The sequence below is a fragment of the Macrobrachium rosenbergii genome, chromosome 4 (genome assembly GCF_040412425.1).
Source record: "Macrobrachium rosenbergii isolate ZJJX-2024 chromosome 4, ASM4041242v1, whole genome shotgun sequence".
NCBI classification, from domain to species: Eukaryota; Metazoa; Arthropoda; class Malacostraca; order Decapoda; family Palaemonidae; genus Macrobrachium; species Macrobrachium rosenbergii.
Window position 1 is genome coordinate 84,933,009 of NC_089744.1, and position 17,535 is coordinate 84,950,543.

Sequence of the window (17,535 nt, forward strand, 5' to 3'; positions counted from 1 at the left end):
GGCCCCTTACTGACCGACAAGAGATTGGTTCACACAGGTATTTAGAGGATGGTGCAAGGACAACCATGTGTCCTCTTCCAATGTCTCTGTAACCCAAATTTGTATATAGAGAACTCACCAACATGAAACCTAGACGTGGTCCTGAGGTTCCTCAGGAGGTGTAGGTTTGATCCCCTATAGAGGACATCTTTAAAGGACCTCACCATGAAAACTCTTTTCTTGGTCAGTTTGGGCACAGTGAAAAGAGTTAGTGAGATACATGCTCTCATCAAGAATATAGATTTTAGACAAGGCAAGGCAATCTGCTCACCGCAACTAGGCTTCCTTGCAAAAAATGAATACTCATCACAACCCTGGCCCTTAACATTCGAGATTCCGAATCTAACGGACATAACAGGGGAGGAGAGAGAGTCCTATTACCGGTAAGGGCTCTAAGGCTCTACCTGGATAGGACAAAGGACTTAAGAAGGAATTCAGAAGGGCTTTGGTGCTCAGTCAAAATGCTCTCTGTACAGATGTCGAAGAATGCTCTGTTTTTATTTTATCAGACAGTTGATAAAAGAAGCACATATGGAATGTAGAGAGATAGACCACAAGATTCTGAAAGTAAAGACGCACGAGGTCAGGGCAATAACAACCTCTGTAGCTCTTAAACAGAACAGGTCCCTGCAGAGTATCTTGGACACGACCTTCTGGAGAAGCAAGTTAGTATTTGCCTCTCATTATCTAAAACAAGCCCAACATTTTATGAAGGCTGCTATACGCTGGGTCCGTTTATAGCATCTAATTCAGTAATGGGAGAAGGGAATACCCTACAATCCCATAAACCAATACCCTTTTTCTTACCTTGGAATGGAGAATTTTTATGGTTGTTTGTGAAGACTGGACGCAGTCTTCCGCAATCATTGGGATGAAAGTTCCTTGGTAGCGCCCGGAACAAGGGTATTGAGAGGAGGTCTAGTCACATAGAGGTTATACACCGGTTGACAGCCCCTAGAGATTTTCAGCCCCCTGGGTGGATCGCTGGATCTCTTAAAGAATGCAGACATAATGAGGGGGAGTTCACTGAAGTCAGCTTCCTTAATCCAATCCCATAAAACAATACCCTTTGTTCTTGCCTTGGAATGGTTGAAATTTGATGGTTGTTTGTGAAGATTGAACGCAGTCTTCCACAATCATTGATTTTAGTCAGATGATCATTTTGTTCCTTGGTGGTGCCGGAACAAGGGTATTATAGGTTGTCTGTCACATAGAGGTTGGTACACCGGTTGGCAGCTCCTAGAGGTCTTCAGCCCCCTGAGTGGATCGCTGGACCTCTTAAGGAAAGCAGACATAATGAGGGGGAGTTCATTGAAGTCAGCTTCCTTAATCCAGGTAAGGACCTTAAGTTGGTTTATTAACCCTTAAGCAAATTCCAACGATGTTGGCTGTCTCTGACCCTCCACCAAAGGTGTCAATCAGCTATATATATATAACTACCAGGTAAGTTAGATGTTTAAAAATGATATTTTCATAATAAAATAAATTTTTGAACATACTTACCTGGTAGTTATATATAATTAAATTCCACCCTCCTCCTCTAGAGACTAGGGGCATGGAAGATCTGAGGAATAGTTGGAATGGTTCCAGGTACCTGGGTAGAGGGCGCACAGGTGGTTCACCTGACTACCGATCGGCGATTGCCGCGAGTTTTGAAATACTGCCGTGACGTCAGGGACTTGAGCTATATATATAACTACCAGGTAAGTATGTTCAAAAATTTATTTTATTATGAAAATATCATATTGCAGTGCTTCATTCCTTTTACAGTTCACGTTGTAGGTCGTGTAAATGGAACAGTATTTGATGAAAGAGAGGTCAAGTTTCCATTAGGGGAAGGTACTGAGCATAACATACCAGAAGGTTTGGAGAGGGCTATTGAGAGATTTAAGAAAGGAGAAAAGTCTTCAATAAGGCTTGCACCAAAGGTATAAGCATTTTATGACTTCCTTTGTAGTATAAGTACTAATTTAATTTTGAAAGAATAGTGATTTTTATGTTCACAGTGGTGTTATAATTAACTTTATCATTATGAAGCATCTTTTTTATCTGGGGTTATGAGGAAACCATATACTGTAATTTCCTTGCATCCTACATTGCATTGCCAAATTTGGTTATTTATCACTTGATTAAACTTTAAGTCATTCATAATTATCACAAGTAAACATCATTGCAAGAAAATTGTAATTGTTCAGGATCTGGAATGCTGAATTCTACTTGATATGGTTAAGTGTGAAAGTGTTGTTTAAAGATATTCAGTCTTGTTCCTCAGAAAATTGTGCTAAGGACCTTCTCATAATTATTTTTCATTTTTCTGAAATGAAGTTGTGCATAGTGCTCTCATGTCGAGCATTTGATGCTAGTAATTGCCAAGACCCTAATTAAGCCCCCTTCTGTATACATTTACTCATATACCTGGACACCAGTTGGAGGTGCGTTACCTGTCAGATCTGTTAAGTGTGCACTAAGTTTATTGTAACAGTCAGTTTTTCCCCTGTTTTGCCAGCTGGGAAATTTTCTAGACATGTTTTCGATTGTAAATATTTTCTGAATGGTTTATGCTAGCTTGACTTTTGTGACTACTTATGAATATCTTGCAATTGCAGTTACATTTTACTAATAATCTCACATATTCTTAGAGTATAGGTATATGCTTAGGTGACTTATGTTTGTATGTTAGCTCAACAAATGTTATCCTTTTACTTATGGTATCATTTTTCATTTCTGCATTTAGTGAAGTTTCTGGTACTGTTGTACATAAAGTTATTTAATTCTGTCTTATTGTGTATAAAGTTTTGCCTCAGTGTATATGTGTGTTAGGCACAGAATGGTATTTTTCTCCTGATTGTATCACCAGAGTATGGTAGCAACAGTTAAAAACATGCAAGGAAGTAGTTTTGCTTCTTATACATTGGAGTTCTTCAGTGCTATCTATGAGTTTTGGGGAAACCCAACCATTGGCAAGAACTAACTTCTTAACATTAAAAACTTATTATTTCTCAACTCATAACAAGATGGGGCAATGCCATATGTGCTTCATGACCTTTTTCAGGGTGGGCTGCAAATAGTAACAACAAATGTTGAGTTTCTGTTGTTCCAGTGGCACACCATATGCCAATGCTAACCTGTTGGGTGCCAGCCACTGAAAGGGAGACCTCTGTTTTCTGATAGACCTTTCAACTGTTAAGATTATAGATTTTGCAATGTTACTGCATGACTTGAGCAGTGCACTACCAATTTAGAGACTCGCTCCGCATATTCGTTGTCATTCTGTGCAGCATGCACTCTTGGTGCTTCTAATATTGCATTTGTCTTGGTCAGATGTCACAGAAATTTTGTAAGGGAAATTGTGTATGGAAAAGCAGTGACTGTTATTTTCTCCATAACTCTGTATATATATCCTGTGCCTTTCAATGGAAGATCAGGTATTATAACATGGCCCACTTCAAACAGATCTGCTCCTTTTGGCAAGTATAAAACTAAGCAGAGTGTTCATGTACATGACAACTGCTTCTTCTGAGTGGATATCAGGCACAGAATAACATAGCGTCACTACAAGTGTTTTCAGTGCGTAAGTCTTCTAGTAATGAAGTGGTGCACTGCAGTAACAAGTTTCCTAATGAAGGTTCTAATTTACCAAGTAGCTCACCTCTCAAGGTGTAGTGCACCACTGCCTTCACTTCATGACTCATTTCCATCTTTCCAGTGCCCCACCTACCCACCCATGCTGTGCCTGCCAGCTTGCACATGCTATGCACTGTTACCTTTCATAAGGAACATGGCTTATTGTCAGAATGCTCACGTAGTTTTGGGCAGTCAGGCACTCAATTTTGCCTGTCTGTTTTGTTAAATAGCACCAATGAGAAATGACTCCCCTTCTCAGACAAGCAGGGAGAGACTTTCTGCTTATGGTTAGTTAACCACAGGATTGGCTTCCCTCAGGTATGTGCCCCTCATAGACTTCCAGGTGAAACAAAATTCAATGGAATTTTTTAAGATTTGGTTCGACTCATATTATGTATATATGTATAAAGGTTTATGTCCATTCCTAAAACACTTCAGGGTACCACTTTCCTTTCCCCATTCTCATCCTTTGATGCTGTTCCTTAACCCTTAAATGCCGAGCCTCTATTTACAAAAACGTCTCCCGTATGCCGGCGGCGTTTGGTGAGTTAGCGCCGAAGCGGAAAAAAAGTTTTTTTCAAAAAATCACAGCACGCTTAGTTTTTAAGATTAAAAGTTCATTTGTGGCTCCTTTTTTTGTTATTGCCTGAAGTTTAGTATGCAACCATCAGAAATGAAAAAAAATATCATTATCATATATAAATATTGAAATATATGACAGCGCAAAAAAAATTTTTCATATATAATTTTATACAAATCAGAAAATGTGAGCAAAACAGTTAAAGCTAATGGGTTATTTTGTTTTTCTTTGTATTGTACACTAAACTGCGATGATTTTGGTATATAACAAATTGTAAAACGATCAAAGCAACACAGAGAAAATATTATCACAAAATGATGCATGAATTCATAACGCTAGGACGTAAAAAATGTTTTTTTCAAAAATTCACCATAAATCGAAATATTGTGCTAGAGACTTCCCGTTTGTTGAAAAATTAAGCTAATTGATTGAATATTACTAGACTGTAAGTGTTTTAGCTTACAATTGCAGTTTTCGACCATTTCGGTTGAGTTAAAGTTGACCGAAAGTCAAATTTTTTCTTTTTATCGTGATTTATATGAAAATATTTCAAAACTGATAAAAGCTACAACCATGAGTTATTTTCTGTTGTATTGTACATGAAATTGCGCACAATTTCATATGTAAAACTTTATGTAACGACTAATATAAAATGGTGAAAATATTACGACAACGTGATTTAAAGAATTTCTGAGATGTTCGCCGAGTTACCGCAAGCAGACGTAAGGAAAATGTTTTTAAAAAATTCACCATAAATCAAAATATTGTGCTAGAGACTTCCAATTTATTGCAAAATGAAGGTAAACGATTGAATATTACTAGAATGTAAGAGTTTTAGTGTACAATTTCGTTTTTTTACCATTTCGGTCGAGTTAAAGTTGACTGAAGGTTGAAATTTTGGCAGTTATCGTGATTTATGTGAAAATATTTCAAAACTGATAAAAGCTACAACCATGAGCTAATTTCTTTTGTATTCTACATGAAATTGTGCACATTTTCATATATAAAAGTTTATGTAATGACTAATGTAAAACGATGCAAACATTACGACAACGTGACGAAAATTTCTGAGATGTTCGGCCGAGTTACCGAGCGCAGACGTAAGGAAAAAGTTTTTTTTTTTTTTTTTTTTTTTTTCAGAAATTCACCATAAATCGAAATATTGTGCTAGAGACTTCCAGTTTGTTGCAAAATGAAGGTACATGATTGAATATTACTAGAATGTAAGAGTTTTAGCTTATAATTGCGTTTTTTTTACCATTTCGTCGAGTTAAAGTTGACCAAGGTTGAAATTTTGGCACTTATCGTGATTTATATGAAAATATTTCAAAACTGATAAAAGCTACAACCATGAGTTATTTTCTGTTGTATTGTACATGAAATTGCGCACATTTCCATATATAAAACTTTATGTAACGACTAATATAAAACGAAGCAAACATTACGACAACGTGATTTAAAGAATTTCTGGCGCGGACATAAGGAAAAAGTTTTTTTAAAAATTCACCATAAATCGAAATATTGTGCTAGAGACTTCCAATTTGTTGCAAAATGAAGGTAATGATTGAATATTACTAGAATGTAAAAGTTTTAGCTTACAATTGCGTTTTTTTACCATTTCGGTCGAGTCAAAGTTGACCGAAGGTTGAAATTTTGGCAGTTATCGTGGTTTATATGAAAATATTTCCAAACTGATAAAAGCTACAACCATGGGTTGTATTTTGCTGTATTTTACATGAAATTGCGCACATTTTCATATATAAAACTTTATGTAACGGCTAATATAGAACAGTGCAAAAATTACGACAAAATGACGAAAGAATTTCTGAAATTTTTTCATAAGCCGAGTTACCAACCTCGTAAGAAAAAGTTTTTTCAAAAATTCACCATTAATCGAAATATTGTGCTAGAGACTTCCAATTTGTTGTAAAATGAAGGTACATGATTGAATATTACTAGAATGTAAGAGTTTTAGCTTACAAGTACAATTCCGTTTTTCGATCATTTCGGTCGAGTCAAAGTTGACCGAAGGTTGAAATTTTTTGTAGTCGACGTATGGTACGTCCACTTGGCACCCAACAGACAATTTTAGTCGACGTATGATACGTCCAGTAGGCGTTTAAGGGTTAATTTAGCCTTCCAATCCCTTATGGCACAGCATGAGGGATGCATCTAGGATGGAGGGGAACCAAACTGAGCTGATTATCCAATTGTGATTTTTACCTCAAGCTCACTCCTGGTGCTTTTGTAAATTGGTCTGTTAATCCTCACCTGTTTGGGTGCTACCACAGTTAGTGCTTCCTTGATTATAGATCATATTGTTCCCTCTGAAGTAATAGTAATGAGAGTGTTGAGAGAACTAGCAGAAGTGATTCAAAGGCACCAACCCTAGAACACTTTTTTTTTCTTATGTTGAGTGGCCCATGGCACTAGTGGGCTGGAATTCCCAGTAATTTTGGCTTTATGTGGTCTTTTGTTGAAAAGGGATTTTTTTCCTTTAGTGCACTCATGGTGCCATGGGGAAAAGGTTGCTAGAAGAAATTTACCTCACAACAATGTTGACATACTAAATAGCTACTGTACACCTGTCACCTGCTTGACTATTGCCTGCCTATAGAGAATCTTGGCAAAGTGCTGTTGTTTTGCCTTCCATTTCATTAGGCAGGTGGTTGCCAATAGTAGTCTTTAACATTCTGTTTTGGGGATTTCAACTCCTATCCAATTGCGGGAGTTTCTGCTGGTAAACAGTTGATTGCTGGTGCATTTTTTCTGAATCCCCCGTGGTATAGGAACTTTCTCGTTATCGCGAGGTTTTCCTGACCAGAATTTAGAACCTTTTGTTGAGCCAACAGGTTTCCAACTGAATCAGTGTCTTCTTTTGATCTGAAGCAAGTGGTTTTGTCGGTGGTGATTAAAGAGTAGTTTTTAACCCTCAGTGGAAGCTTATCAGGAGTTAGTTCAGTGCTGTCAACCGCTGTTCTTTTTCCGAGTTGTAGTCCTTGCCCAGTCTCTCTGGCATATTTTTGGTAGCTAAGACGTATTCTCTTGCTTTTTCTTTGGCAGGAGGGCAGTTGCTTGTTCTTCTGTTGATTGATGAATCAGGTGCCGTATATAGAACCTGTATATAAGTGGTCACGATTTCTTTTTTAAAGAGGTTAATTGCTTTCCGTAAGGAGAGGTTTATGTATGATTTTGTGGAAATATTCTGGAATGGGAGCCTCTTCTAAGATTTTATCTTTCTTGCCTCCATATATTGGAGAAAGAGAACTGCTTCTTAATCTGGGAGTCTTTCCAAATCTGGAAGTAGCATTAGGGAAGGACTAGTCCCTGCATAGGTTTTTGATTTTGAAGTTAAAGATATTCTCACTGTTTAGGTTGTTTCTGCAGAGAATTTTCACCTTTATTTGCAATGTCTATAGGAGTTGTTTAGCAAAGCAGAGGTCTTCTCATCAAGGTCATATGATTTTGGGAAAGTTTTTTTGACTGAAGTTAGGGGCTTCTCCCTGCCCCTGGCATTCCAAAAGAACCTGTCAGTTCAGCAGGTGTGTGGTCACACTAGACCACATTTATCTCGTTTTATCTTCAGAACGTTGCTCACAACGTTTTTCTTGGGCCCTTTGGTGGCTGCCTAACAAGTTGTGTAGCTCACCCAGCTTCCCCACGGGGACAGGTTTAGATATGATAAATGCTAGTCATGACCTTAGGGAAACCAAGCTCTCAAAAAATTGTCATGTAGAATAAACAGATTTATTCTATGGACTGAGAGAAAGCCAAATACTTGACTGTCTTGATCCACACCAATGATTAATGCCCCCATTGAGCAGCAGATGGGCAGCATAACCATTACAAAACAGGTTGGTCAAGTTATTAGAAGATTAAGCAGGAACCTGGTGTAAATATTCAGTCCATGTGAGGGTGTTGCTTTAGTTACAGTTCTTCTGATGATAGTGATCCTTTGAAATCTTAAGTACTTTCATTGTATCTTTAGCAATACAGTCATACCCCGAACTAAGTGAGGTAACATTCTCAGAATTCCTTCATGAATTTTCGGATAAGTTTGGCGCTGTCTCAAAAAATGCTAATAAATGCTTATTTTTAGAGTTTAAACACTAAATATGACCCTAATCATGCTCCCAAAGTAAGCTAACTTTTAAATGAAGTTAAAGTTACTGTAATTTCATTGAAAAGTTAGCTTAATGCATTACCCTTAAAAACAGAAATAAATGGTTGCCATAAAAATAGAGTTGGAAGAGAACTTCTCTCTCTCCCCTTTTGACCGATCTATTTTTAGAAGTCCTCTCAATCACATTTTTAAGAATTTGTTTATTCTACGTCTCTCTCTCTCTCTCTTTGTTCTGAAATGCTTTTTCATGAACAAACAGTATTTTTTATTTGGACTAATACAACTCGTAGTTATTGTCTTTATATTTTAGAACATAATTGCCACACTAGTGCATTTACAGTTGATAGACAGTACAGGTAAAATTAGATCAGTTGCAACTATCTAGTGTAACTACAAGAGAAGAGAGAGAGAGAGAGAGAGAGAGACAAGGGTTGTCTGTACTTAAGAGAGTGAAATTATTTATCAGTTAGTACAGATACAGAGAGATTAACACGAGAGAGAGAGAGAGAGAGTTGTCCTTACTTAGAATATAAAACTAAATTATTTATGAATTATTATGGAGACAGAGAGAATAACATGAGAGAGAAAGAGAGAGAAATTATTCTTACATTAGAAGTCAAAAGATGGAAATTCATGATTTATCAAATAAAAAGAAAGAGAGAGAGAGAGTACATAGAAATCCTTTGACATGCTGTGGACAACGATTGACATATTTGACAGCTTTGCCCTTGCCCTTCTCTTCAAAGGTTTCACAAAAGATTGGGAAATGATATATGTTTGTTTAAAATATTACATAATTTACTATAGAAATGTATAAATTTTGTAATTACAGTTATTATTATTATTATTATTATTATAATTTGGCAGCAGACCCTCTTTTAAACAGGTTCTATTGAATATTATTGCTGCTTCAGCTGCATTTATTTTGTAGAAGACTTTTTCTATTTTCCGTTTATAAATCTCTTCAGTGGAGGTGCGTGCTAAAGCTTCAGGCTATATTTGTCATTTCATGGGGAAAAGTCAAAATCTGAATTCTGCTTCTTTATATATTCTATACAGTTAGTTCTATACAATTGTTGCCACGACGCGTTTCGACAGACTCTTCTGTCATTCTCCAGCAGGAGCTAGTAGAGGACTGGGCAGATTGCATAGGTCCTTCTAAATTTATACACGGGCTTCAGCGGGGGTCATGGATGGCGAATTCTGATTGGTTGCAGTCAAAGAACTTCGATATGCTAAATTTCATGAAATAAATTCGATCCTGACAGATCTTAACCTGGAATGTCATTCATTCCAGCGTTCCCCATTGGCCTGCCGTTGCAAGTGATGTCATTGACATCATTGGTCAGTTTGGCTGCTATTGGGCTGCGGATGAATGATGTCATTATCTACTCTTTCTGTCCTGTCAAAGGATTGTCTGAGGCGCCTAGACGCTCATCAGGGGAATCTCCATTCCATGTCAGGATTTTTATCCAGGAATCATGGAACCACGTGGGTGTTCTGCATTATTCTTCTTAAATTCGTGGGTATGGTAAAATGCCTCCTGAAAGAGATTCATTGTTGGTTTTCGGCAATGAGGAGCGCCTCAACAGCGCTTGGAGGCCGAGAGTAACCGCTGACATCCAGCCAGTTTGAGAATCGGTTCCTACCCACGAATTTAAGAAGAATAATGCAGAACACCCACCAAATCCAACGAATACCTGAAAACGACAACCCTGAGAATGGAGATGCCCCTGATGAGCGAGGCGCCAGGTTTGAGACAATCCCCGACTGACAGAAAGAGTAGATAATGACATCATTCATCCGCAGCCCAATAGCAGCCAAACTACCGATGATGTCAGCCGGCTTGACATCACGCAACGGCAGGCCAATGGGAACGCTGGAATGAATGACATTCCCAGGTTGCGAAGATCTGTCAGGATCGAGCTTAACTCTGAAGAAATTTGGCTTGAAGTTCGCTGACTGCAACCAATCAGAATTCGCCATCCATGACCCCCGCTGAAGCCCGTGTATAAATTTAGAAGGACCTATGCAATCTGCCAGTCCTCTACTATTCCCCGCTGGAGAATGACAGAAGAGTCTGTCATAAACAGTATCACTAACAATTGTATAGAACTAACTGTATAGAATATATAAAGAAGCAGAATCAGATTTTGACTTTCCCCATGAAATGACAAATATAGTTGATTAAGGTTAGCACGACCTCCACTGAAGAGAAGTCCTCAATAAGGAAAATAGAAAACAGTCTTCTACAAAATAAATGCAAATGAAGCAGCAATAATATTCAATAGAACCATTATTATTATTATTATTATTATTATTATTATTATTATTATTATTATTATTTAATCTTATTAATATTTGAAAATTAGTGCTTATTATTAGGTAAACATTTATTTAACTTACAAAACAAATAAACATATACTTGTAATCATAAAACTTTCTCATCTCTGTAAGAGACAGTAGAATTGTTAATTTTATTATTTATTGTGATTTAATTGACACATAAAAGCTTGCAAACTTATAAATTACATTTTGTAAACAAACACTTTTGTAGGGTTTTCTAGGCCTTTTACATTGTCGCATATCTGAAAAATCGCACATTACAATTAGTTAGGTTCCAATGAAAAGTTTGTTTTTGAATTCGTGCAACTTGAAACGTGTAAGATCGAGGTATTACTGTACATCAAGAATTACACTCAAGAAAAGGGTCTTATTGATCCTTATCCAAAGAATGTGGCTGTTATTCATATTCTTCAGTGAGACATGATATGCAGTTTTACTTTACAAAATTTCCGCAGCTTCATCCTGGAAAATTCGTGAAATAGCATTTTGTATGTAGCTGAAGGGGTGAAGAAAATAATATTGAAGAAGTGAGAGGAATTTTTTTAAACATGTTGCTGATAACAAATCCACTTTTAATTTTATACTCCAAAGCCAGTGCTGGCATTGGATTTGGTGTTTCAGTATTGTTCAGTTTTTAAAAGAAAATTGCTTTTCCTCGAGGTAGCATCAAATTTTATGACAGATTTACATGGCAGTCAAGGTCCTGTAGAGAAAAGAGCTGTTAACCCTTAAACGCTATTGACTGAATATCGACTAGAAATTGTCTGTCATGACGAGTGGACGTGCTTGGTAGTCGACTACAGAAAATTTCAACCTTCAGTCAAAATTTGACTCAACCTTGATGGTCGAAAAACTCAATTGTAAGCTAAAACTCTTACATTCTAGTAATATTCAATCATTTACCTTCATTTTGCAACAAATTGGAAGTCTCTAGCACAATATTTCGATTTATGGTGAATTTGAAAAAAAAACTTTTTCCTTACTTGCGCGCAGTAACTTGGCTGACAATCTCAGAAATTCTTTCGTCACTTTGTTGTAATGCTTGCACCGTTTTATATTAGTCATTACATAAAGGTTTATATATGAAAATGTGCGCAATTTCATGTAGAATACAACAAAAAATAATTCATGGTTGTAGGTTTTATCAGTTTTGAAAAATTTCACATAAATCCTGATAAGTGCCAAAATTTCAACCTTTGGTCAGTTTTGACTCAACCGAAATGGTCGAAAAATGCAATTGTAAGCTAAAACTCTTGCATTCTAGTAATATTCAATCATTTACCTTCATTTTGCAACAAACGGGAAGTCTCTAGCACAATATTTTGATTTATGGTGAATTTTTGAAAAACAAAATTTTTTTCCTTACGTCCGCGCGCGGTTACTCGGCCGAACATCTCAGAAATTCTTTCATCACTTTGTCGTAATGTTTGCACCGTTTTATATTAGTCGTTACATAAAGTTTTATATATGAAAATGTGCGCAATTTCATGTAGAATACAACAAAAAATAACACATGGTTGTAGCTTTTATCAGTTTTGAAATATTTTCATATAAATCACGATAAGTGCCAAAATTTCAACCTTCAGTCAACTTTGACTCAACCGAAATGATCGAAAAATGCAATTGTAAGCTAAAATTCTTACATTCTAGTAATATTCAATCATTTACCTTCATTTTGCAACAAATTGGAAGTCTCTAGCACAATATTTCGATTTATGGTGAATTTTTGAAAAAACATTTTCCTTACGTCCGCGTGGTAACTTGGCCGAACATCTCAGAAATTCTTTTGTCACTTTGTTGTATGTTTGCACCATTTTATATTAGTCATTACATAAAGTTTTATTTATGAAAATGTGTGCAATTTCATGTAGAACACAACAAAAAATAACTCATGGTTGTAGCTTTTATCAATTTTGAAATATTTTCCTATAAATCACGATAAATAGAAAAAATTCAACCTTTGGTCAACTTTAACTCGACTGAAATGGTCAAAAACTGCAATTGTAAGCTAAAACACTTACAGTCTATTAATATTCAATCAATTACCTTCATTTTGCAACAAACGGGAAGTCTCTAGCACAATATTTCGATTTATGGTGAATTTTTGAAAAAAACTTTTTTTACGACCCGCATCGCGTTCCTCATTCATGCATCATTTTGTGATAATATTTTCTCTGTGTTGCTTTGATCATTTTACAATTTGTTATATACCAAAATCATCGCAATTTAGTGTACAATACAAAAAAAAAAAAACTCATTAGCTTTAACAGATTTTCTGACAGTGTGATTTGTATACAATTATATATGAAATTTTTTTTTAGCGCTGTCATATATTTCAATATTTATAAATTTCTGATGGTTGCATACTAAACTTCAGGCAATGCCAAAAAAAAGGAGCCAAAAATGAACTCTTAATCTTAAAAACTAAGCATGCTGTGGTTTAAAAAAAATTTTTTTACTTCCGCTTCGGTGCTAACTCCCGAATGCCGCCAGCATACGGCAGACGCTTTTGTAAATAGAGGCTCGCCATTTAAGGGTTAAACAGTGATGATTTTACAATATTTTGTAATGCAAAGAATGTTGATATGTGCTTAAAGTTTGCATTTAAATAAATTCCTGAGCTTTAAGAATTCATTAGTGGCTCTACATTCATATATGCAAGAGAATTGTAATTAATTTTTGTCAGTGCCTACATATTACTGCATTTGGGAATTAGAAGGTTGACAAACTGGCAAAGCAAGCTTCTGGTGAGTTACGTATAGGGAACTATCCTATACCATGTCATGATTTTTATCCAGGAATCAGAAGTGGTGTTCCTAACATCTGGCAAGACAGCTGGAGTATGGTAAAGCCAAATAAAAGGAAAGAGATAGCATGTGTGTCAGCACTCTTCAAGTAAACCAACATGGCTTGGAGGTGGGAGAGTTATTTGCTGACATCCAGCCAGTTTTGAGAATGGGTTGTTCTCTTCGTGTAAGACATTTGCTGGTCAAATGTCCAAGTTTAGGGGATCTTAGGATTGCTTCCGCTTTGAGGTTTTGAGACCCAGGTTTGACATTATTCCTTGTTGAGATGATGTGTGGTATCATAGGTATGCTGTATTTAAGTATGTTTTAGAGGCAGGTCTTGTACATATTTTATTTACTAAAATGGTGATCCTTTGTTTTCATTTTTCCATATTTTTTGTATATACTGTAGGTTTTTAACTCTGAAGTATATTTTTATTATTGATACACTTACAGTGGGTCCCCACTAGATTGCAGATCAGCATTCACGTCTTCAGTTAATTGCCGGTTTTTCTGTGGAACGTATCTCCAAATATATTATGGAAAATTCACTAATTCGCATATTTTTTCATAAAGCAGTATTCACTAATTACTGTATTTTCATTTTATTTTTGTGACTAAATAAGTGACGACTCAACTTACGGTGGGGGATCCGTTCTGGTGGTGCGCCATAAGTTGATTTCCGCCGTAAGTTGATGCCGATGTAACTAGCTGCTCTATAGTGCCATTAACATGGATTACAGCACCGTAATCCATGTAAATGACACTAATAGATGCTGTAGTGCCATTAACATCATTATGGTGCAGTAATCCATTGTTAACAGGTGTAATGGGTGCTGCAGCACCATTGACATGGATTATGGTGCAGTAATCCATGTTAACGGCGCAGCTAAGGCACCGTAGTTAGTACTCTACATTACTGTACAGCATACTGTAGAATGTTTTAATAGTGTACTGTAAATTGTACACAGAGAAAGGGAGGCAAAGGTAACTAACTTAATTTTCTACGTACCTTTTACATTAAATTTTCTACGTACCTTTTACATTAGGAGAAATGAAGTTATTGTATCATTTCCGTCTCCCTTACTGTAGGTTTTCCAGTGTGCCTTACCTTTCATCCTATGGGGTCTTCTATAGTAAAAGTAAAAATTTTAACTCTGTGATGACCATCCAGAATAGTTGTACAGTAATGTATATACTGAACAGTACATATTTTTTTAGAATGAAAATGGTAAAGTTGGTAAACTGTACATACAGTATGTACTGTAATAAAGTACAGTATACTGGAGTATTACAGTAAAGTATGTTTTATTATACAGTACTGTATAATAAATCAAATAATTAATACAGTGTACCAAAGATTGTACAGTATAAAAATGAAAAAATAAACAATTCCTTACTTTTAATTTGAAATTGTTGTGCCCCATAATCCCTGGAATCAAATTGTCATGCAGGGGATTCTGGTTACAGTATTGTACTGTACTATTGTACTGAATGTGCCCCATATATGGAATCTCATTGGAGGTGCTTGGTAGTCTGGAATAATAAACAATAAAAATGATACACTTATGTGTGCAGTATGTAATAAAGTACTATACTACAGTAAAATTACATATTGTTATACAGCTGTAGAATATAATAAATCAAATAATTCATAGAGTACTCAAGAATGTATTGTAGTGCAATCAAATTGTTGTGCGTATGGATTCTCCTGGAGGTGCTTGTAGTGTGTAAGGGTGCAGGTGAATTGGGATGAGAGGAGGGGATAACTTCTGGATCTGGAATGACAATGATACAGTAACAGTTACAGTATGTACTGTACCATTATGTAAAGTACTGTACAGTATAAATTAAAGTATATTATCACTCTACAGTACAGTTACAGTGTACTGTAACTGTACTGTGCATTTTGCATTCAAATTTATAACAATTCATAAAACAAAAAAAAAAAGTCAAGAATAGGGCTGGAGAGGGTAGTGGTGAAGTAGAGGCTAAATCATCATCTATGTCAGAGAACAAATCTAAACCCTCAAAGGATTCACAATAGACCAGTTTCTCATCATCATGGTCACTTGGAAAAATGCTGCTCCATCCTGGAATAATAATGAAAAAAATTAGTTGTCCCTAGACAGTATACAAACCATCAGTCCTTTACATTAGGAATTACTTACAGCGGAGCTGGAAATAGCCGTTGAACTTTCAAACAAGGTGGGTAGGCAGTTAACTGTGGGTATAAACATTCCAATTTGCTTTTGGCCATTGTGCAATGCAGATGTGTTCCTTCGCTCTCTGCCCTGATAGTCATTGGGCTGGTTTTTCGTGGTGGGATCTTTCTTTGTTGTTGCTAGTGTTTATATGTGTGTCTGTGTATTTTGTTATCATGCAAACTCTCCAAACTTACAAGCCTGTATTTTGTTATCATGCAAACCCTCCAATCTGACAAGCCTGTTCGCATGGCCGCCTTCCCCCAGCGTGTGTCCTGGTGTCGGCGGCAAATGTTGATCCTCACGCCCTCTGTACCTTCTGTAGGGGACAAGAGTGTACTCATGACTCTACTTGTGCTGAGTCTTGCTCCTGGTCAGCTGAGCAGTGGACTAAGTTGGAAGGGAGGAAACAGTATCGGAGGAAGGCTGCCAGGGTGTCGTCTGATGGTTATACTCCCCCAACTACGCCCTTGGTGACCAACTCTTCTTCCTCATTTCTCTCTCCCTGCAAGCTTCCCCCTCTGGCTGTCTCTCCTTTGGAAGAGGACTCTCCTTTGTCTTCTTTGCTCACTTCATAAAGCATAGAAGGGGGAGCAGCCGATCAGGATGACCTCCTCTCAGGGGCCTCACCTTGTCTGAGGGGGAAAATTTTCCTTTGGAGCATCCTCAGGCAACAGATCTAGCTGCAGCTTGGCATTCCCCAGATCTGGTTGGCATTCCTTCCCTGCAGGACCTCCTGCCCCATCTGGTGAAGCCTGTGGTAACTCATGCTGCCACTACTACTACCATGACCATGGTGACTTCACACTCCTTTGCTAAGATGCCCACAATGGTCTTCGCCCATCACCCTACGAATACAACTCCTTCAGTGGTGATGGGCACAACTGTACATCTGAAAAGCTTGTAGGTCACAAGTATTTTATGAATTAAAGTACACAGATGTTTGATTAATGAGTGTGGCTAAAGGCATTGTGGAGAACCTTGAGAGGATGATTAGCTGGTGTCTGGCACATTTCCTAATTAATAAAACAGTATATGTGTTAAACATGTCAGGTATTCTCGAGCCATGAGAACATCCCTGCCTTGCAACAAGACTTTGTGAGTTCATTCTCCAGAAATGTCCGGGTTCTGGTAAATTAGTTCATAGGTGTGTTTCTTTTGGGCGGGGTCCCAGGGTGTAAAGGAATTAGTTATCAAACAACTTGTCATTTACAGATCAACAGATCATGTTAATAGAGTTCTTCGGTGAAGACTGTGGTTTGAGACCTGCCGATTAAGAATTGTGAACGTTGCTGTTTGGAGGTAGGAAACAGTTCAGATTTTGCAAACTGTAGATTGTTCTTTTCATTTAACATATATCTCACTTGAATTTGAGCATTTTTGCATAGTGTGTACTTTATAAGTAACATAGGAGGAATTCCGATATCATTATTTTTATGCATTTGTTTAACAAGGGTTTTATTTGATTTTTTCAGATGTTTCGCTGAGAAAGAGATTAAAGATGTACTCATTGGGAATGTACTGGACTTTGACTTATTTTGACCTATTATGGGAAAAGATTTTAAAGAGAACAATTAGTTGAATATGGTAGACTTTAACATTATTGATCAATTGGTGAACATTAGTATTCCATTTTATTTCATCTCTTATTTCTTGCAGTCCAGTTATGTTAGATTTTTATCAAATAAATTATTTTGGGTAACGCTTGTTTCACTGTAGAGAGAGAGAGAGAGAGAGAGAGAGAGAGAATGTGTGTGTGTATGTACGAATGTACGTTACCATTAGCCTTTTTGATGCAGTTGTGGCGGAATTTCAAAACACAAAAAAACAGTA

General features: G+C 36.8%; 1 protein-coding gene across 1 annotated transcript in view; it reads left to right on the forward strand.

The window, feature by feature from the left end:
* Positions 1-17,535, forward strand: part of LOC136836331 (peptidyl-prolyl cis-trans isomerase FKBP4-like) — a 374,461-nt gene that overhangs the window by 191,534 nt on the left and 165,392 nt on the right. The window contains 1 exon segment of the mRNA XM_067100503.1: positions 1,810-1,967. Coding sequence (XP_066956604.1) covers positions 1,810-1,967 — 158 coding nt within the window.